Source organism: Mustela nigripes, chromosome 18 (assembly GCF_022355385.1).
Source record: "Mustela nigripes isolate SB6536 chromosome 18, MUSNIG.SB6536, whole genome shotgun sequence".
In the NCBI taxonomy this organism is placed as follows: Eukaryota; Metazoa; Chordata; class Mammalia; order Carnivora; family Mustelidae; genus Mustela; species Mustela nigripes.
In genome coordinates, this window is record NC_081574.1 from 18702218 (window position 1) to 18725355 (window position 23138).

A 23138-nucleotide genomic window follows, 5' to 3' on the forward strand; every position below is an offset into this window, starting at 1 on the left:
GATGCTTAACTGACTAAGCCATCCATGTTTCTCAAAAGATAGATTTTAAAATAAAAGTGAAGGGACGCCTGGGTGGCTCAGTGGGTTAAGCCGCTGCCTTCGGCTCAGGTCATGATCCCAGGGTCCTGGGATCGAGTTCCACATCGGGTTCCTTGCTCGGCAGGGAGCCTGCTTCTCCCTATGCCTTTGCCTGCCTCTCTGTCTGCCTGTGCTCGCTCGCTCTCTCCCCCTCTGTCTCTGACAAATAAATAAATAAAATCCTAAAAAAAATAATAAAATAAAAGTGAAGTTAAAGAACAAAATAAATGAAAAGAAAAGAAAGGAGACCAAGGAGATTAGAAGAAAGGAAGATCAGACCAGGATACCTGGGTGGCTCAGTTGGTCCAGGCCATGATCCCAGGGTCATGGGATCCAGTCCCACACTGAGCTCCTTGCCTGCTTCTCCCTCTGCCTGCTGCTCCCCCTGCTTGTGCACTCGCTCGCTCTCTCTCTCTCTCTTTCTCCTTCTCTGACAAATAAATAAATAAAATCTAAAAAAAAAAAAAAAAAGAAAGAAAGAAAGTAAGATAATAGGACTATCCCCAAAAGGAAATGTTTTTTCTTTCCAGGTTTTCCACCTCACGAAAATCAATTGTTTGTTATGCTGGTAACTTGACCGGTCATTAGATTAGCAATTTATACTTAATTACTAGTAAAACTTTGTGTAAGTAATAAACATCTGGAGGTAATCGGGTTCCAGTTGCCCATGCAATAATACCCGAGGCTGTTTTCTCTATTTAGGTGGTGCAACTTTCAGTTGACTAAAATTTTATTAACCTCCTCTCCCGATTCCCCAGCTGAGCTGATTTGCCGAGATGTGGGGGAAGGGTTCCTGATGCAACCAAGTCTTCAGGGCAGGTATCAGGAATTAAGGAAGCAGGAACTGGAGTCTAAGTGAAAAGAAATTCGATGATTCAAAGACAGCAGAAATCCCAAGTCTCTCAGGAAATGCTAGGATCTGTGCAGTTGTGGCAATGCCATTACCTAAAATGGGCTAGTCACTAAGGACATTAGATGGGCCATGGAGGGTGTTCTGGGGTGAGAGTTTTATTTAGATTAGTTTAGAAAGCAGGAATAAGACCGGAGCCTGATTCTTTTTGAGAAGGTTACTTTTTTACCTGACATCAGAGACAAATGTCTGTCCCACTAGTATTGAATAGTATTGCCTTTGGGGGTACTTAATAAAAATGTACTTTCCAATAATTAAGATTCCCTTTACCGTTTGGCTGTATGTTCTCATTCCCAGTCTCTGTGATCAAATTTGATTTGTTAAGTCATTCTCTATTTGCCATTCCTTCATTGAGTCAATAAAAATGTAGACCCTCTGATTTGTGGCCAGAAACTGAATATGCCTACAGAATAAAACATATCCCTTCTTCTCTGGTTTTAAGAAATGTATAAAATGGGGGCCCCTGGGTGGCTCAGTGGGTTAAAGCCTCTGCCTTCGGCTCAGGTCATGATCGCAGGGTCCTGGGATTGAGCCCTGCATCGGGCTCTCTGCTTGGGGAGGCTGCTTCCTCCTCTCTCTCTCTCTGCCTGCCTGTCTGCCTACTTGTGATCTCTGTCAAGAAAATAAATAAAAATCTTTTTTTAAAAAAAGTAATGTATAAAATGGGAAATAAACAGACCATATATATATTTTTTTCTTCTCTTTCCCATGGGAAAATAGAATCCTCTTTCACATGATAATCTTAGCAAAAAAAAAAAAAAAAAAAAAAGCCTCTTAATTTAAAAAATGTTGTTGTTCCTACAAGCTTGAGAGGAAACATTCAGATTAGTTATTTCTAGCAAACACTTGTGCACCATGCGTTGAAACATTTTGTGCAACTGGGGCAAGTATCTGTTTTCTACTCTGCGTGTGGTGCAGAATGGAAAAAAAGAGGGAATGCAAGCCTGCAAACACTTTCTATTAGCTTGCTTCAATACCATGGAAGGTTGTCCTTTCAAGAGACTCTGTAAAGCAGCATGAGCGTTGTGCACTGGACCTTGCCGCAGTATCAGAAATGTTCTGATGTGCTTCTTGCACATTCAAGATAATGGGGTCACTAGGCTTGGCAGTATTCCCCATCTCATTAGGATAAAATCTTCCCCACTCTGGCATCGCAGTGTATGCAGCTGGAAAATAAATATTGGCATCATATTTGGGAAATCCGCCACCGTCCGTAAGGCTGAGTGCCATCGGAAATCAATCTGCAACTGGGATATGCCTGGGTGGCTCAGTTGGTTAAGCATCTGCCTTTGGCTCAGGTCGCAATCCCAGAGTCCTGGGATCGAGTTCTGCATCAGGCTTCCTGCTCAGCAGGGAGACTGCTTCTCTCTCTCCCTCTGCTGCTCCCCTGCTTGTGCTCTCTCTCTCTCTCTCTCTCTGACAAATAAAATCTTAAAAAATAAATCAGTAAATATGGGATAAATCAAGGGTGCCATGGGACCTGGAAGCCTTTCAGGGGATGCTGAGATTTGAAAAGGCCCAAGTGGGTTCAGTACTGCCTGATGCCCTCGGAACACCTCCATCTAGCCTGAATGGTCCACAAACCTATTTTTGTTTTGTTTTTTTAAATCCCAGCATCATTAATGGACAGTGTTATATTAGTTTCAGGTGCACAATGTAATGATTCAACTGTTCTATACACTGGTCAGTGCTCATCATTATACTCGGACTCTTAATCCCCTTCGTCAGTTTCACCCGTCCTCCCCCTCCGACCCCCCATAACCAGCAGTTTCTCAGGAACCGGTTCTTCCTTTGTGTCTCTGTAAGTCTCCATTTTTCTAAACATATCCCCTGAGCCAATTAAATTGAAAAAGCAAATGGATTTGCAAGACTATTTTTCTTCAGCTATGACCATTATCTTTGAAATACGCAGGCTGCCATTTAAAAATATTGTGTGATTCCTATTTTCCCCATACCTCCCTTCAAATATTGGTTACTTTTTCTCATAACCATTCTTGGGAGCAGTGGCTATGAGATCTAAACTATTTCCAAGACCCCAATCGTTACACTGAAATAATCACATTGGGAATCTTGTTTTTTATTCACAGGCTCACCACTGTCTCACCTGCATTGGTGAACTTTAATTATGCTTTTAGTGTCCCATATAATTTTGAATGCCCTATTAAGAGGGAGTTATTAGAGCATTGTGACGTATTTCAGAAGCAGTAAACTAAACATCCTTGAGGAGTGGTAGATTTTTTTTCAGGGAGAAAAATCTAGAGCTAATTCCAGTAGGCACGAATATCAGCTCTAATGATATCTTTAAATATTTCTGGAAGAGGAATTAGCTGCTATGTCTGTGCAAATATACTAAGTATCAGATCCTAGAAGGCTTTGTTTCAAGATGATTGCTCACTCCTAGTACTTCCTCCTCATTGTAGTATCAGATCTGATTGGTCTAGATAAATATTGAATTATTTGGGTCTCTGCCACCAGAAAATGAATGTTAAAAATGGTCTAAGAAGAAAGTAGTCCTAAGAGTTGCATACTGAGTCAATAGAGATCGTTTAAAACCTAGAACTGAGGGACACCTGGGTGGCTCAGTTGGTTAAGCAGCTGCCTTCGGTTCAGGTCATGATCCCAGGGTCCTGGGATCGAGTCCCACATTGGGCTCCTTGCTCGGCAGGGAGCCTGCTTCTCCCTCTGCCTCTGCCTGCCATTCTGTCTGCCTGTGCTGGCTCGCTCTCCCTCTCTCTCTCTGACAAATAAATAAATAAAATCTTAAAAAAAAAAAAAAAAACACCTAGAACTGACATTAGATCAGATGAAAAGATATTGAAATTCCCTTTCCATTCAAATTCAGCATTTTTGAAAAGCATGTTTTATTGTATAAATTCTTTTATTTATAGCCAATGAAAAAAGGCTCGGCAGTAGTTTGTTTTACACAGAAAGCACGTGGTAAGAATGTCTGGGGAGAGGAGCACCTTGCGTGGCTCAGCGAGTTAAGCCACCCAAGCTGACCAAGCTCACCACCTGAGCTTTGGCTCAGGTCGTGATCCCAGGGTCCTAGGATTGAACCCCACCGTGGGGCTCTCTGCTCAATGGGGAACCTGCTTCTCCCTCTCCCTTTGCCTGCAGCTCCGTCTGCTTGTGCTCTTTCTCTCTCAATTTGTCAAATAAATAAACAAAATCTTTTTAAAAATGTCTGGAGAGATAATATGAGAATAAACACCATCACGTACAGACCTTTGCATAACAAAATATGTATGTGAAGGTAGCTTTTGTGCAGGACTGAGCCCCACTCCTGGGGTCCTAGCAACTCTCTTCTCCTGCTGTGAGCCAGCTAACAGTCTTTGGTTGTGCTAGCACACTAAACCCTACGGGCATGACCTCATTAAATGTTTGATAAATATCATTTTCTTTTTCCTGATTCCTCTCCCTATTCTATTACAAATGAAAATCTGTAAGTGCCCTCTGAAGGTCTTTCTTTGGCTGTTGTGAGTACCTTCATGCTATGCTCTCATTGGTCTTGGTTTGTTAATACAAAGTTATTTCTCTTGCTTGTCGTAAGAAAAACTGAGTGTTCCACTTTCCAGAAAGGACGCACATAATGCAGGTTTTTCTCTTACAGGTTGTGGGACTGGAAAGTATCTTAAAGTGAACAGCCAGGTGTATGCCCTGGGCTGTGACTACTGTGGGCCATTGGTGGAGATCGCCCGGAGTAGAGGATGTGAAGTCATGGTATGTGACAACCTCCATCTCCCCTTCCGGGATCAGGGCTTGGATGCCATCATCTCCATAGGAGGTAAGGCAGCCTGGGCACAGACTCCCTCTTCACCTTGAGAATGACCTTACGTGGTGGAGGCCCTTCTGGCAACTCAACATGCATTCTTTGTCGCAATGTCTATGTGATTCATGTGATCAAATTTAAAAAAAAAATTCCGACTGGATTATTGGGCTAATCTCAAAGGTTCTTAATGGTGGTACACGGGATCGTATTAATGAGTCAAACTTTCAAACTGGTGTTGTGTTCTCCCCGATGACTCCTTCCCATTTCTTATACTTATGAGTAAGGAAGAATTAGGGGAATTTTGCTCATTGAAATATTTTGTACTTTGGTATACTGAAATGAAGCCAGATTTTTCCAACATGAAGTAGAACGTTAGAAGTCATAGTAGCAACTTTAGGTCACAAGTGTGTCCCTTATTAGTAGATGCTAGAAACTGATGCGCTGAAGGTCACCAGGCAGGATGTTTGGAGTAACCTACCGCTCACTGGGGCGGGGGCACTGGGGAAGATGGCCCCACCAGGTCCCAGATGGCATTGTTTTTATAATGCCTGTCAGCTCTCTTAATGCCAGATTGTTCAGAAGTCCAGGGAATGTGTTCCTATTTTCCCAGCAAGAGTGCCATACACACACACAGGACACAGATGAAAAGGAACAACAAAAGCCCGTGCTTGAAACATACACAGGTAAGGCTCATTTTACCCCGTGCACGTAATCCTGAAACCTAGTACGTTAGTCATATTTAAATACGCCAGGGAAACGTGCACCACTTTCTTTTTTGCCACGAGGACAATGTTTGTCCAAGCAAATCATTCGCTCCTATCCGCTTAGAAAATGAATCTGTTTGACTCTAACAAACTTCGTCAAAGCAAGGTGAGCCTACATAAAAGTGACCAGATTAAAAACTCATTGTCAGGGGCGCCTGGGTGGCTCAGTGGGTTAAGCCACTGCCTTCGGCTCAGGTCATGATCTCAGGGTCCTGGGATCGAGTCCCGCATTGGGCTCTCTCCTCAGCAGGAGCCTGCTTCCTCCTCTCTCTTTCTGCCTGCCTCTCTGCCTACTTGTGATCTCTCTCTGTAAAATAAATAAATAAAATCTTTAAAAAAAAATAAAATAAAATAAAATAAAAACTCATTGTCAGAGAAAAACACAGAGTAAGACTGCTCTCTCCTGAAGGAAATGGGGCCTCCATCTGTCTGACCTTAGATGGGGACTGTATCTCTGCTTAGCGTGGGAAGGCAGGCCTGGACGCCACAGCCCGGAATGTCCTTAGGACAGGCAGGAGATGGTTGCCATGGAAACCCGCTCTAGGACAGCCCTGCGTATTTGCTGTTGAAACTGTGAAGTCCACTTGGGGCCTAAACATGAAGAGAACGGATTCCTGTTACACCAAGCAACTCATTACAATGTTTTGAATCGTGAGTGGAAAGAAAGTTTTGGGGTTGTTGGTCATCTCACCTAAGGAACGAGAAATCGTGGAAGGTCAGAGAAGTATATTCTCCACTCTTTTTGTTTGTTGGCATTAGTTGGAGAGTCTGTGAGGCTCCCTGCGTCCAGGCTGTGCAACTGAGGCACAGGTGCGGGCGGGGGGGTGGGGGTTACTGCCCAGCTTTCCTGCGTCCAGGAAATGCTCCGTGCGCACAGTTAAGCCTTTCTCAGCTCTCAACAGAAGTCTCACCCCTTGTCTGCAGGAGAAACGCAGCACACCTGGTTGCCATCTTCTGAAGAAAAATGCTTCCTTGGGTGGAAACACACCGTGTATTTTAGGAACTGTAACTATAACGTGACGCGTCATTCTCAGCTGGGTTTCACTTTTAGAACCATATTATGAAACACTTTGATAGTTTGTCTCTCTTACGTCCATATATATTAACTTCCCTGTTTAGAATTCTGTATGTTGGCACTTTTTGCTAATCTTCTGAAGAAATATATATTTTTTGCTTTTTGATGTCTCTTAATAATAATAATTTGAAAGGTAAGCATCATACCTAATGATACGTTCGTTGTGTTTTATTGGCAGATTGCAAAAAGAAACACTCTTTCCACTTACTTTTAGAACAGCTTGACAAGTCTATGAAAATTTAGTGATATATTAAAACAGGGCCAATCAGCCATTTACTCTAGGTCAGTGGTTCTCAACTTGGGGTGATGTTGCCCCTGCCAGCCTTAGGGGGACACCTGTCCACGTCTGGAGACATTTTCAGCTGGCTCAGTTGGTTGTGTGTGTATGTACGACCTGCTGCCTGCTAGTGGGTGGTCTCCTACAACAAAGAATTATGTAGCCCGAAATGTCAGGAGTGCTGAGATTGGAACGCCCTGCTTTATGCTAAACCTCTCGATTCTGAATGCTTCTCCACAGAGAGATGAGACCTGTACACTTGAAAGCTACATAACAATATGTCATAAAATATCAGTATATAACAGGACTTTAAAGACGATCTTGTGTAACTTCCCATTTAGTTCTAGAATCTAGTAATTGAATTCAACTTGCCTATTTTCTGGGGTCTCAGCAGGAACACATTGCTATGGGATCCCTATATTGTGCTCTTTTTGCCTTTAAGTTGTGATTATGATTTTTACAATAAAGGGGGACTTTTTTTTAATCCGTTAAAGATCCAGTATAGTTTCCTGAGATAATTCACGTAAATGTATCTTCACGTCCATTTTGGCTACGTTTATAATGTTTTAAAATAGAATATACATATGTGCATATATAATACATTTTTAATATAATGAAGTTGTAAACTTCAGTTATAAACTTTTCCCCAAAATTTGGCCTAATGGTTACTTAGTATTACATCTTAAATATAAACATAAAACAATATAGGAGGGCCTGGCCTCATAGCAGGTTCCCTGCTCAGTGGTGAGTCTGCTTGTCCTTCTTTCTTTCCCTTGCTAGTATTCTCTCTCTCTCTCAAATAAATAAATAAAATCTTAAAAAAAACTAAAAACAACAATCTAAAATATTGAGATATTTCCTGGGTGATATTATGCTATTAAAAATGAGTCATCATAGGACGCCTGGGTGGTTCAGTTGGTTAAGCAACTGCCTTCGGTTCATGTCATGATCCCAGGGTCGTGGGATCAAGTCCTGCATCAGGCTCCCTGCTTAGTGGGGAGCCTGCTCCTCCCTCTGCCTGCGGCTCTCTCTCTCTCTCTCTGTGGCAAATAAATAAATCTTTGAACAAAATATTTTTAAAAAATGAATCATCACAGAACAAATGTTTAAAAAAAATACATAAAGCCCTGCTTTATGCTAAACCTATCCTCCTTTAAAAGGATTTCTTTGGACGACGCCCTGAATCCTGAAATGTTGAAGACTGCTGTCTGAATCTGCTTAAAGAGATTATTATATTAAAGTAGTCCAGTTTTAAAGATGATTTTTTTCTTTTGGGGCCCCCAAAAGGAACATGTCAACTCTCATTATTCATAGTAATTTTATTCTGTTAAGTCTCTGTGAATATTTCATAGTGAATACGGAGCCACGGCTCCCAGGGGAACTACCGGACTAAGTTCCCGTGAGCCTCTGGTGGTAGCATTTTTGTCAACTGATTAATAAACAGCCTTGTTTTACTTGTGCCTCTGTTTAAAGACAACTTATTTTTAAAATATTTTCTGTATTTTTTTAATTTCCATGTATTTTTTATCCCAGAGAGTGAGCAAGCGGTGGGTAGGGGGGCGCAGAGGGAGAGGGAGAGTCCCAGGCAAACTCCGCGCTGGCGTAGAGCCTTGAGGCAGGGCTCCATGCCACAATCCCAAGACCATGACCCGAACAGAAATCAGGAGTCAGATGCTCAACCGACTGAGCCACCCAGGTGCCCCCAGAGAAAACTCATTTAATTTGAGCTCATGCCAACAGCCCGAACAAAGCTTCTATAACCCCTCTATTTTCTCTCTGAGACATATCCCCGCCTTCTCATGCACTATGCTCAGGGATCATTTTAAGCAGCAAAATCACACACAAAATGCACAAAATGCAAAAAACATGGCACTAAATAGATCACGAAAGGACACGCATTGACAGGAGGCAAGCCGGAACAAGGAAGCAGGGGTCACCTGGTTTGATCTCAGCTGGGAAGGTACACGCTGGAGTTTTTTGTCACCGTGGGCATGTCAGCAATACTTGGGGGGTTTCAAGTATATTTTGGCAAGTAGCAAAATTTGCAAATACAGGGGTGCCTGGGTGGCTCAGTGGTTTAAGCCTCTGCCTTCAGCTCAGGTCATGATCTCAGGGTCCTGGGATCGAGCCCCACATCGGGCTCTCTGCTCAGCGGGGAGCCTGCTTCCCCCTCTCTCTCTGCCTGCCTCTCTGTCTACTTGTGATCTCTGTCTATCAAATAAATAAATAAAAATCTTTAAAAAATTTAAAATAAAAAAATAAAAAAAATTTGCAAATACAGACTTCACAGATCACGAGGACTGACCATCTTTAGAAGATACACCCACAGAAGTTCTCCAGTGAATTAGGCGCAAGTCATGGGAGATATGAACAACCATGAATAGTCCTAGATATGAACATTAGCATCATCTTAAGTCTTGGTCGCCCTGACCTCTGTGCCTCCTTTTAGCTTAGTGACCAAGACTCTGTCTCTAGAAATATAATCTTTCAAATGATCCATTATGAACGGCTCTGTGGGGACGGGAGTAGGGGATGGATATTTGCTCTCTCTCTGTGGCAAGTAAACTAGAGATTTAAAACCACCACTAGCACCTGGATTATGCTGAGGGTTTTAGGAGCTGTCCTAGCCTCCCCTCCATCTCTCCTCTCCCTCACTACTCATACCTGTGTAGTAGTGTCCAGACTCCCCTTAGAACCAACTTCCTACCTGAGACATGGGATGGGCCATACCCCTGCATGTGGAAAACGATCTGATTGTTTCTCTTGACATGGTACCGTGATCGAACTCCTCTTGGAACTAATAGACTGGTGTTTTCCACGGATTATTTGATTAAAATATGCCTAATAACACACTTAAAGCTGGATAAAGGCAGTCCTATTTGAATCTTACTTTAACTTTGCAGGGATTGGAAGCAAAACAATGACATAGGTGTTGATTTTTGTTAAACACATACACAACCAATTTATATCAATTTTTTAAAAATTATAAGCATTTATTTGGATTTGGGCTTGGCTGGCTTATCTCCACATTATCTAAATAGAAAAACAACCTTTAACATTCTTCTCCACTTCTATTTGCTTTATTAATTTTATTAACATTGATTAGTGGTATTAACCTTTTGGTGCTTTAGAAGTACCAATCATTCATGAAAGCAAAGAATTATTTCATAGTTCTTTCACTAGGGAATACTTACCTAACGTAGTGCTCCCATGAAAATTTCATTAATTCACACCAATTATCCTAGTTAACAAATTTCGTAGGATTTTGGAACTAGCAGGATTTGGAATAGACATATTATTTAAATGTCTTATTATCGGCAAAGAAACCTGAAATCCATAGAAGTTAAATAATTGCCCCAGATTGTCTAAAAAGTACAGGAGCCAGAGATAAAAATTACGTCTCCCCTAAACCAAGGCTGTGCTGTTCCTACCATCTGTCCTGCCACATAGGAAATGAGGGAGGAGGTTTTCCTGCATGTTGAAATTGCATCATGATCATACAGAAAATACTAGTATCTGAATGCGTTGGTTTACTTATGTGTATACACACTGAGATCTAGTTTCTTCTTTTTCAGTCATACATCATTTTTCTACAAAACAAAGAAGAATCAGAGCAATAAAAGAAATGGCCAGGGTCTTAGTTCCTGGAGGCCAGCTGATGATTTACGTGTGGGCCATGGAACAAAAGAACAGGCACTTTGAGAAGCAAGATGTGCTCGTTCCGTGGAACAGGGCCTTATGCTCGCGGCTTCTCTCAGACCCCAGCCAGCCGGGGAGAAAGCCATGTGCACATCCGGAAAGAAGCCATCCCTACCATCCTCCGTGCTCGGTCTGTAGCTGTTCTGTTTGTTTTAAAGAGCAGGGTCATTCACAGCGATCCCACAGCATGGACTACGAGCCCCTGATGGCTGGAACGTGTTGTGCAGATATTTCTAAGGAAGGGGAGGAAGAAAATGGATTCTCTAACATGTTAGGAAAATCTTTTCGCTCCTGGTTTTTCTCTAGGTCTTTGGATGAATCAACTCTGAGGAAGCAAATTGAAAGAGTGAGACCCTTGAAAAATACAGAAGGTTGGGCCAATAGCACTGTATCCATCCAGCCTTCCAGACACTCCAGTTTAGACTTAGGACACCAAGAACCCCTTTCAACAAGAGAGCAAAGTTTAGATGAAGACGTGTTTGTGGAAGCGTCTCAGAAACAACTGGAGTGGCCGAGAGCACCAGCCGCAAGGAAACATCTACGTAGGGACCAACAAGGAGAAGTGAGGAGAAATGGAGATGGGAATTTTCTGGAAGGCGCCAATACAAGTGAGAACAGCGTGAATGAGGATGATACGGAGGAAGGTCACCCTTCTGCTGGTAAAACCCTGAGAAGGATTTCTGCACTTGACTCCACAGATTCCAACTCGGAGGAGACAATTCCTGTTGAAGAACAACAGCCCGGTATTTTGGATTCTAGAGCCTTTATGCGGTACTACCACGTGTTTCGAGAAGGCGAGCTCTATGGCCTGCTGAAGGAGCACGTGGCGGAGCTGCATGTTCTGAGCTCAGGGAATGATCATGGCAACTGGTGTGTCATTGCCGAGAAGAAGGACAACTGTGACTGACTGGGTCATTTTAGACAATTCCTCCAAAAGGTGAACCATGTTCTTTTCACTGGGTTTGGTTTGGTTACCTGAATTTGTGTCCAATTTTGTTATTTTTAATCCATTTATGCTTTGGTTTGTAGAGATGATGAATCGGTCATCTAGTAAGTTTCTGGATGAACAGAGAGCCTGGCACGTAAAGCATTTGACAAAGGGTATTTGTAAATTATTAATATAAGAGAACTAAAGGAGTAATAGGAAATGAACATCAGTACAGATGGGATCTCCTTTTCCCTGCAAGGTGAAATTTTTATGATGATACATGTATGTCATTTGTCAGTATTAGATGCTGATTTTAACAGGTTCTGTTGTTGACTTTTTGTTACTATTGAAGTTGAGTCAATGTAAAATGTTATATTGATTTCAGGTGTACAGCATAGTGATTTGACAATTCCATACAAGATTCCATTTTCATTTTTATAATGAAGGGGGTGGGTGAGTTCTGCTTCTCAGATTACACTGTAGATCCAAATGCAAGATAACAGGGAAACTGTTCCACTGTGCAGATGTAAACTGAATCACGTGATACATTAATCTGTTGCCGAGGCCTTGCTCTTACTTCAAGTCCTTCAAAAAGTGAGAGATGGTGGACAGAGATAAAAGGTGTCACAAGGACTTTTCTAAAAGATAAGCAGACTTACTTCCAAATGTATAAACAACAAGGTTTTCAATGTTGCAAGGAAGGCTTTTAAAAGCACTAGGGGTGTGTAGAGAGTGGTGGGTATAGGTACTAGGCACGTGGCAAGTACCCGGGTGGTATTTTCATGACCTCATTGAAAGCAGGAATGTCTGGTTAAGATAAGACCAAGACTGACTAATGAGGAGTTTTCATCTAGAGTGATGCTTTTCTGATGAACTGAAGCGGTTTTTAGGAACTGAGAATCTGGTTGAAGCACCATTTGATTTTGGTTCTCATTATAAATACACTGTTAAAGGGCAAGATATCGGTCCTTGATAGAGGATCTATTTTTGGATTGTTTTTTAAAAAAAATCTGGGCATTCATCTTATTGGAAGCGACATTTTATTCGTTATGTTAGGGATTTAGGCAGAATTAAGTCCTATTCAAGGTTGAATTTCTGCCACTTTGAAGGCAAATGGATAGACTGGGTGTCATATGGTCACTGCATCTGTTTCGAGTACCCACTGGTCTGTTTAAATCTACGTCATGGGTCAGGAGACAGATATAATTGGGAATCAACATTTGACGGAAGTCTTTTTAATTTATGGACCACTATAATCCTAGACAAAAATCCAATTCTCGTTTTGTATAAAATTTTCATTTGTTTTGCATTCTTTTTCCCTTCTATGATTGTGCTCTATCTTAAGATAATGCTGCTATGTTCAGAGAAACCTAAAGGATTATTTTTAATGCTTATCTGGAAATGACTGATGTGTATTTCTCTTTTGGCTTCCAAATGAGATCCAACATCATCTGTTGCATGGGTGAGGTTGTCTGATGGACAATTTGTGAGATATAGGATTTATAGTGTTTGGTGCACAGTTTGCATTAGAGGGACAATGAAAACAGACCCAGAAATGGAATATAAATTAAAGATTAATTTAGTGTCTTCCATTTCTTATTTTAAATTTCAGATAGCTAACATACAGTGCAGTATTCGTTTCTGGAGAATTCAGTGATTCAACACCTACGTACAACACCCAGAACTCATCACAACACAGGCCCTCCATAACTCCCAAGCCCATCTCCGCAGCCCACGTCCCTCTATCAACCCTCAGTTTGTTCTCTATCATTAATAGCTCTGACAGTTTGTTTTCCTCTCCTTTTCCCCCCTCTTCCCATATGTTCATCTGTTTATTTTCTTAAATTCCACATGACTGAGATCATATGGTATTTGTCTTTGTTTGACTTATTTCACTTAGCATAATACACTTTAGTTCCATCCTTGTCCTTGCAAATGGCAAGATTTCATTCTTTCTGATGGATGAGTAATATTCCATTGTGTGTGTGTGTTGTATTTTTATATATTTTATATATATATATGTATACATCCTTTAAATACCGCATTTTTTTTTACCTATTTATTGGTCGATGGGCACTTGGATGCTCTCCATAGTTTGGCTATTGTTGATAATGTTGCTGTAAATATTGGGGTGAATGTACCCCTTTGAATCTGTAGTTTTGTAGCCTTTGGGTAAATACCTAGTTGGGCAATTGTTGGATCATAGGGTTCTATTTTTTAAAGTTAAGACACTAAACAAGAGTATAAGTGGATTCCTTGGTAGAAAGAAAATACTCTCTGAGTTGGAGAAGTTCTTACAGTTAAGTCTTGAAGGCCTTTTTGTTCTGAGTGGGTTTTTCCTCCCCTTGAAGCTTGTTGTCACATGTATGTTTAATGCCAACCTTGCTGCTAGAAATCTGCTTGAAGTCATCTCTTTCTGGGGGGAGCGTACCAGTTACGCAGAACCCCACCTATTAGGCTGCATCGAAACAGCCGTGCCCTCACCTGTGTGAGTGACCTCCTACGTACACATCCTACTTTATAGAAGATGATTCCTAGAATGGTTCTTGAGAAAAACTGGCACATAATTTTGAAGGGCTGTAAATAAGAAGCCACCAATAATAGCAACCTTTTTCTCTTCATCTGCTGAGCACAATAATTCTCTGGATCCAGACATTTTTCTGTGTCTGAATATTGAACACTCCATGGTTGATACCCTCTCTTTGGTGTATTCACAGGGAAAGCGCTCTTAACTCTGACTTCCAACTCTGGAGATTATATATATGTATGTCATCGAAGAGCCAAGCTGATGTAAATATCTTAATCTTTTAAAAACCTTGCTGATGTTGAGGATTGTCCTCAAAAGGAAATACGAATCATAAGCAATTTTAAGTGCACACAGCTTACTTATGATTATTCAGTCTGCCTTAACTTGCTTAGCTATAGATTTTGCTGCTCTGAAGTAATGTGAAAACTTGGACTCCATTATGAGTACTGGATCAAAGAATGTCTTCCCTGTTCCTTCTCTGTTCCTTGCTGGAATCCCTGCTCAGTCCCACTGCCTGAAGAAGCAGAAAGTGTTTGGGAGATTACCCAAAAGGTCTTCCTTGAAAGCCTTTGCTGGCTGGGGCTCCTGGGTGGCTCAGTCTGTTAAGGGGCTGACTCTTGATTTCAGCTGAGGTCATGATCTCAGGGTCCTGAGATTGAGCCCTGCCTTGGGATCCACACTCAGTGGGAAGTCTGCTTGAGGAGTCTCTCTCTCCCTCTCCTTCTGCCTCACTCATGCACTCACTCTCTCTCTCTTCCCAAATAAATCAATCTTAAGGAAAAAAAAAAAAAAGCCCTTACTGGCTTACTGATGCCTCACTGGCCTATTTAAGGATGACACACAGTCCAATGATTTGGGGTAAACTGCATTAACACGTGGGAAATGACGCAATCAGAGTAACATCACAGTGGCAGCCATGCACCTGATCTATTTAAACTATGATTTTTTAAATTGTCACTAAGGTGACGGAGTGACACTAGTGTGTCATGTTACTAACAAACCATGTGACAACTGTCTCAGATTATCACGTCGATCTGGTCCTCCTCTCTTGCCACACTGCCTGATACAGGATGCTGTAGGATTCTTGCTTCCAGTTGCCCTTCTACATTCTTCCAAATTCTAGAAGTCAAGAATTCCTCAATGTTTTAACTGATCCTCAGTTGAATGGGCAAACATTGGAGGTAATCCAGAGAGAAAGTGATCCAAATCCAGATCACCCAAGAACATAAATGTAATTGTATATTCAAAGCCACACAAAAAATAAGCACTGCTGAATCTTTTATAAAACTAAATGGGTTTGGCGGAGGACAGAGGGGCTAACCCAAGAGTTATGGAACTTGGTCACTTGGTTGGGGAAGGTACTCCGTAAAACAGAGCTCAGTTTGGGAGGTGAGGAGGAAACAGGGTCTAACCACTAGCCAAGTGGCTGCGGCCTAGGGTTGGGGGGAAATAGGGCAGGCCTGAGATCTTCCCTGCTATTATGTAGAAAATATGAATGAATAAGAGCAGCTAACTTCCCTTGATATCTAACCGGAATTATTCGAGCTCTAATGCTCGTCACAGCCCTCTGGGATATAAATATACTTACTGTTTTGTAAGAAAGAAATGAATTAAATTGCCTAATATCATACACAGCATGTATCCCCCATGTCGTAAGCAACAAGGTTGAGATTCAAGTGCAGCAGGATGGAGGCAGGAGGCTCCCGCCTCTGTTCTCAACCGCAATACAGTATGGTCCCCCAGTCACGGTGCCGGGCAGAGGACACGAGCCTTTCAAGGTAAGAGGGATCATCCCCTCTACAAACGAACATCAGCAAAGTTAAGCAAAGATGTCACAGTTACACAATAACTGGATAGTAATCCTTGACATCTTTTACACCTGTTTTTTCTCACTTGTAACCCTGTTTCTATTTGACGTTAATCAGAAAAGTAGTCTTTGTCACAAAATGCTCCGTGATCACGTCTCTTCCCAACTCTGCAACCCTTGAAATACTGTATTATTGTGTTTCCTTCTTAAGGATGAGAAAACCGAGGGCTATTCATTTTACTTGGTGACGGAAGCCCACTCTATGTATCGATCCTAGATACACAGGATAGGAGGCCATGAACATCAGGTGTGTCGCATATACGCAGAATATGAAAATTAAGTGACCCGAAGGAGCCAAGGCAGAACAGTTTCATTTTCGTTGTATACCTACCACCTCGTTGTACTTGAAGTAATACAGAAAACTCCCTCTTGGAGAACCCCCATGCGTATTAGCCTATGGAAGGTCTACCCTAAAATACGTTTGACTTAATGCAATGGAGCTTGCCTTCAACACACAGCATTCTCTAGCACAAGCCTTCTGACGAGCATATTTAAGAAAATAAAGCGTCCGACAGAATGGAAGGTAGACCCCCCTCGGGTGGCACTCAGGCTCTTCATAAATTGGTAATTATTTTTCAGGCTCATCTCCTGCGACTGCACCCAAATTTTTTTTTTCCTGTTCTGCAATCTGCTGTTTTAAACAACGCTTTTTATTAGAAATTGCACAGTGACAAGCAATTATCACATCCCCTAGATATAAACTTGGACTTCGAATGCCATAATTGTAATCCTTCTCCCAAGAAAAAAGCGTGGCGCAGGCTGCATTCCGCCAATTCAAAGGGTGTATGAGGTAAGTGTTACCACACCCCCATCCAGCAGATGGAAAAACCATGGGAGTGAAGAGCGTTACACAGACTTTCCTAGAGCCTCAACCAAGACTGCTCCCCCTCCTCTTTTCCCGGCCCCAACCCCAAATTATGATGATTGGTTTAATCGCGTAACCTCCATATTAATTGTCCTCAAAACAGGAGCAAGAATATCTCAAAAGAACTCTCGCCAACCAAGAACTGGGGTTGTAATACAAATGGAAAGCACAGAAAACACACAGAAACCTAAGAGCTAATCGCAGAGAAAATACTGTGATCTGTCCTATTTTTGCTTCCGCACGGGTCCCACAGGATGGGATGCAGCCGTAGGAACAAGAATCCTGTCACGTTCTGTCCCACTCCCATGAAGGCCTTCCTGAGGGGATGAGACTCCAGAGACGTCCTCTCTGGAGGGGAGCGGCCTTAGCTGCTGGTGGGCCACCTGGGAGAAATGACGGTCACCCTGGATCCCTCCTTTGGCAAATAAGTATATCTATTTTGTCTCTTCAACTATAGCTGGGAAACATACAGCTTACTTCAATCCAATTAATTACCAATTAATCCATACAAAACAACATATTTTCTCTACACAGAACATTTGTTTTTTCTCTGGATATGATCTCCTCAGGGAGAAGACCGTGGGTCACTATGATGCATCTGTAGCCGGTGTAACTGAGGACCGAACTCCCTGTATAAGTTATATTCATATTTATACTCACTCTGCAGGGAATTTGGTTGAATGACAGGCATTTCTGTGTTGAGTGAATCATACCACTTCCATCGGATTTTCTGTTAATGTATGTGGAGGGACTTCATTAGGGAAGCGCTGGCAACTGGGAAGGGTCACAAATGTGGACCCTGGTGGAATTTCTGAGAAACTTTAAATATGTGTGAAAACTGTCCCATTCTCCTTAGGTGTTCTCTTAAATACGTATTCTGTAAATATATGTATATATTTGTAAACATCATGTATTTGTCATGAGTGATCAAGAAAAAGTAGCCCTGTATACTTGTCAAAACATTAAATTACCAATTATCATAGAAATATACTTCATTAATAGATTTTTTTTGTTTCATGGAAATTAAAAAATAGTTGTTAAATATGGTTGTGCTTCATCTGAGGTTGACATGTCTATTGGTATCAAAAGTGCAAAAACTTTTTCTATAGTATATACAGTTACTTCCACCTTCCCGAGAGGGAGCTAGCAATAGTCTTAAAAGCACAAATTGACGTAAGAGATCTTGACTGTTGTAATAATCTGACGATTTTTTATTTGCATTAACCAATCATGTTGAGGATCTTTTCGTAATTAGTATTATTTAAAATGGTGTAATTCCTATGCCCATCATGTATCTTAGGCAGTTTGTTTAAATTGTGTGTAAGCGTACTTTTTAAAAAGTATTACTAGGTGAACAACATTATGCCTTTTATCTCCACTCTGAGTGTGACAGGACAGATAAACCTCCATCAGTTCAGACAGCCGCCTCTCCTGATCCTTCAAAAGAACCTGGCAAATTCGAATTCTATCATCTTTGTCTAAAGGAAACCAAACTTACCATTTAATAATAAGTTGTCTTTAAAGGCTTAGCAGAAGAATATTATTGACTAAAAAAAAATCTTTTAAGCTGAATAAAAATGTATTAGACCATCCAAAAGTGTGTGTGGAGATACGGTACCGCTATTGAAACACCATTTTTCATGTTCTTGGAACACAAGCACCTTTTGCGACCCATTGTATCAGCCGGTTGTCAGCTCCTTAGCAGAGTGGAGTGTGAAGGGACAGGGGGTGGCGGTGTGAAGGAAGAGGCTGCGTGCCCAGGGCTCCTGTGGCCCAAATGCAGCCCAGCGGGAGTGTGTTCGGGCAGCAGCAGGTGCCCCATCCCGGCACCAGCCTGACCACCTCCCAGTGTCCGTCATGGAAGCAGCTAGCACATCTCCCTGAGTGTCCTTGTGGTGGCTGCTCAGGAGGCAAACATGAAAAGTACTAAAAGCAAAATAAGCTCCGTGCCAATCTTTTGGCCAAAATCAAGGAAATCAAGGAAACCTTGGTCCCACTCGCCTTGTACTCTTTGGCCGAAATCTCCGTTTCAGAACATTGCTAGTTCTTTGTCCTTAGAAACCATCACACCTTCCATCTTTGTGCTCATCTGCCGTTTTTTGAAATGTCTAAACATAACTTCCTATGAAGAGCTAGATCCTTAACAGATTTGCTGACAGATTTTACAGACTTCTCAGTGGTTCGATCGGAAGGAAATGGTGAAGCCCATGTCCCTGCTCTTTATTGCACACTGACTCCCCAGGGGCAGGACCTAGAAAATAGTCCCCACGGGGCTACACCCCAGACAGTGGAAAACTGCCAGGTGTTTGACCCGCCAGGGACCTTTCTTGTCACTGACTCCGAGAAGGAGGGATATGCCTGAGCCAAGAAGCAGACCTGCCTCTCCCCCAAGACGCCACATTGTTTGCACACCTTGTGTTAGTTTCCAGACCCCCACCTTACTGCAGCCCCCAGCCCAGATCCGCTATCAGGACCGCCTGAACTCACCGCCCCAGGCTGCTGTTCCTGGTCACCGTCTACAGCTCCTTCCATTCAGGGTATTTTACGGCACTTACTCGCCATATTCACCTTCAGCAACCAAAAACCTTCCTGGGGCGCCTGGATGTCTCAGTGGGTTAAGTGTCCTACTCTTGATTTCGGCTCAGGTCATGATCTCGGGGTCATAAGAATGAGCCTCACTTTGGGACTCTCTCAAATAAATAAATCTTAAAAAAAAAAAAAAAAACGACAAAAAAAAAAAAAAACGTAACTTTCCAGAGCCATCCACAATTATTATTATTTTCCCTTATGTCTCTCCAATTGAAAAAAAAAAAAAAAAAAACCACAAAGCAGGGTGGGGGAGTTGACTAAGACCTTTCCAGCTCTAGCCACATTTCTACCTGCGGTCTTTGTCCTCCGTGTCAGCCCCAGCCCTGAGCTCCAGAAACAAAGTCACATTTACCATTTTAAAGGGCCTGCTACAAATGGGGTGAAAAGGAGCTCTCCCACCTCGCCTTCAGCATTCTGGGGAGGAAGAGTCCAGCTCTGGCTGATGAATTCAGTTCCTGGGATCAGCTGGCCATGGAGGGACATGTCTCAACTTTGTCTTCTGCCAACATAACCTCTCCTCTTGGATCCTGTACGTCTAAGTCCCTTCCCTCATGGTCCTCGAAGACTCCCAGGTGTAAAGAATGAGAGTCCATTTATTCACGAGATTTTTTCTTACTATAGTCCCCCCTATTCTGCTAGGAATACGTTCTGAGACCGTCAGTGGATGCCTTGAAACTGTAGATGTACTGACCCCTCTGTATACTATGTTTTTCCTCATACACTCGTACCCGTGAGAGGCTCAGTTTATACATTAGGCACAGTCAGAGATGAACAATCACCAACAACAAACAGAACCATAACAATATACTGTCATAAAAGTTAAGTGAAAGTGGTGTCTCTCTCTCTCTCTCAAAATCTATTTATCAAAATAGTGTACTCACCCTTCTCGTGGCGATGGGAGTTGATAAGACGCCATGATGGTGAACTGAAGTGATGCTAATGACGTAGGTTTTGCGATGCTGCATCAGGATCACAAGGAGCAGCACCTGTTTCTGCCCGAGGCTGACCGTGGGCAATGGAAACCGCGCAGAAGAGGGGCGTGGTATTTGAGTACAGATAAAACCAATGATGTGTGCTTGGTTCTCAGCGTTAACTGATCAAGGGCAAAAATGAAATCACCAGTGACCAATATGTAACCAATAGTTACTAGCTTTTTCTTTCTCTTGAAAAGAAAGGGGCCGGGGCACCTGAGTGGCTCAGTGGGTTAAAGACTCTGCCTTCGGCTCAGGTCATGCTCTAGGGTCCTGGGATGGAGCCCCGTCATCGGGCTCTCTGCTCAGTGGGGAGCCTGCTTCCTCCTCTCTCTGTCTCTGCCTGCCCCTTTGCCTACTTGTCTGTCAAATAAATAAATAAAATTTTTAATAAAAATATTTTAAAAAAAGAAAGAGAGAAAGAAAGGGGCCGGGGCTCCTGGGTGGCTCAGATGGTCGGGCGTCTGCCTTCGGCTCAGGTCATGACCTCAGGTCCTGGGATCGAGCCCCAGGTTTCCCTGCTCAGGTGGGAGTCTGCTTCTCCCTCTACCTCTCCCCCTGCTTGTGCTCTCTCTCTCTCTCCCTTTCTCTCAAATGAATAAATATTTAAAACAAACAAACAAACAAACAAAGGGGCCACAGTATTTGACTAAGTGTAAAATTAAGGGCATGCTATTTTGATACACCAAGGGAAATCCCTCCTTCCCACATGCCATCCCTGAAAAATTAGGACAGTCAGACCTCTGTGTTCAGAGCTCTCTTGCTCCAGAAGAAAAGCAACGCCATGAAGTCAAACTCATCCATGCCTTTGAGAGGCCGGAACCCACCTACCCCCCACCAAAGGTTTATGAGTGGAGATGCTGTATTGGGAGGAAGGCTGGAGCAGCCCCACTCACAGGGGAGCCAGTCGGGGCAGTGAGCTGCACCCCCAGCACTTCCGCTGGGAGGGGAAGGAACATGACTGGGGATAGCCACACGTGTACCACAAGCCTGAGCACTTGCCCCAGGTTTGGGGAGCGTGGCAAAGATCCTGATGCCCAGACTTGGCACAAAGTGGGAGGAGCTGCCACTTTTGTGTGATGGGTCTCTTCCACGGACCTTGTTCCTGTGCGTTACGCGGGACCGGCGTGCCCATCCCGGACACGGGTAAGGGGTTGAGCTGCAGGGGTCATCTGCATCAGGGACCACAGAAAATTTCTCATCCAAAGAAACAGTTGAACCCCCAGATTTTGACGAAACAAGAGGACTCTTGTCTTGAAGTTGATTGTTAAGGTGTCCTGACCCAGTCCCTTCTTCAACAGAAGGGAGAAATTTCATGTGTGAACAGAAATGGCTTGCACACTTGCACACAGGGTTCTCTCCTGCTCCTGGGCGTGATGCGCAGCCATCCTGAGGAAACTCACCCTGCTGTCAGCCCTCAAAAGCAGGCGATCTATCTCTCTCTCTCTCTCTCTTTTTTTTTTTTTTTTTGTCTTTTTAAAATTACTGTAATATTGGTAACTAATTCAAAAGAACCAGCCCGAGAAAGATACTGAAGCCATAGGAACAGAACAGAAAAGCTTATTTTTCCATCACTCTGAAGATGGTGATTTGGGGGTGCCTGGGTGGCTCAGTAGGTTAAGCTTCTGCCTTCGGCTCAGGTCATGATCTTGAGGTCCTAGGATTGAGCCCTGCATCAGGTTCTCTGCTCAGCAGGGAGCCTGCTTCCCCCTCTCTCTGCCTGCTACTCTACTTACTTGTGATAGCTCTCTTTCTCACTGTCAAATAAATAAAATCTTTTAAAAAGAAATAAAGATGGTGATTTTAAAACTCCTCATTTCTTTGTATTTTGTGGTAAATAACTTTCAAACAATTCCTCTGGGCAAGGGGTTTTCTAGGTACTGTTAGAGATTTTATGGGAATAAGATACAGTCCCTGGTCCTGTAGACTTAAAAGTGGGCAGAATAGATGTGCATAGTTTTCTCCTTCTGGAATATTCTTCCACTCTCCATTTGGCTCAATTTAATCATGTTTCCAGCTAAGCTTAAATGCATATCTCTCAGGTGGACCCTAGGTGCCCCTGCCATAACCCAGGCCATACAGAAGTTATGGTCCCAGAGCCATGGGTAGTCTTCCTTTTGAAATTCATCACACCCACTTATTTCCTTAGCATTTCCTTTGTCTACCAGAGTACGTATATCACAAGGGCCCAAGCTGCTTTGCCCCTCTCACTGCAGGAGCCTACAGTGTCTAGCAGCGTGCTGGCCGGGTAGGGAGTGCTCGGGGAGAAGAGTTATTGTGGCCTGTCTCTGGGCTTGAGGGGTGCTTGAAGGATGTTACAGAGACCCTGGGGGCCCTGAGGGAGAGGAGGGTTAGCAGAAGGCAGGCAGGACTTAGGAGGTCAGGGAATTCAGAGACTGACAAAGAGGGAGGGAAACTCCGAGAAAACAGACGGTGGCCAATAACAACTTTTGTCTTGTGGGCACTGCATGCAAAGAACTTTACACTTAACAGTGCCCTTCACTTGTTACACCAACCTGAGGGGAAGGCATTACTGAGCCCCATGGATAGGTGTAGAAAGTAGGGCCTAAAGAGGTCAGGCTCCTTGCCAAAGTCACACTGCTGGGGGGTGTGCAAATACCCCTGTTCTACAGGCTCCATGTGGAAGGGGTGCTTTTGTGAGGCGGGTAAGAGGCAGAGAAAACTGCAGAAAGTAGGTGGTGGTTTGAGTTTTCAGGGCCCGAATGCCAAGCTGAGGGGTTTAAAGATTTTATGTATTTGACAGAGGGAGATATCACAAGTAGGCAGAGAGGCAGGCAGAGAGAGGCGGGGGGGGGGGG

General features: G+C 43.0%; 1 protein-coding gene across 5 annotated transcripts in view; it reads left to right on the plus strand.

Moving 5' to 3' along the window:
* Window positions 1-17805, plus strand: part of TRMT9B (tRNA methyltransferase 9B (putative)) — a 61811-nt gene extending 44006 nt beyond the window's left edge. For 4 of the 5 annotated variants that reach the window (XM_059384495.1, XM_059384496.1, XM_059384499.1 and 1 more), the window contains 2 exons: window positions 4599-4772; window positions 10449-13512. In XM_059384495.1, the coding sequence (XP_059240478.1) occupies window positions 4599-4772; window positions 10449-11479 (1205 nt within the window). In that variant the 3' untranslated portion in view covers window positions 11480-13512. Of the gene's footprint in view, window positions 1-4598; window positions 4773-10448; window positions 13513-16045 lie in introns of those variants that run through there. The other variant, XM_059384498.1, reaches the window with a different exon arrangement.
* Window positions 17806-23138: the final 5333 nt, after the last annotated feature.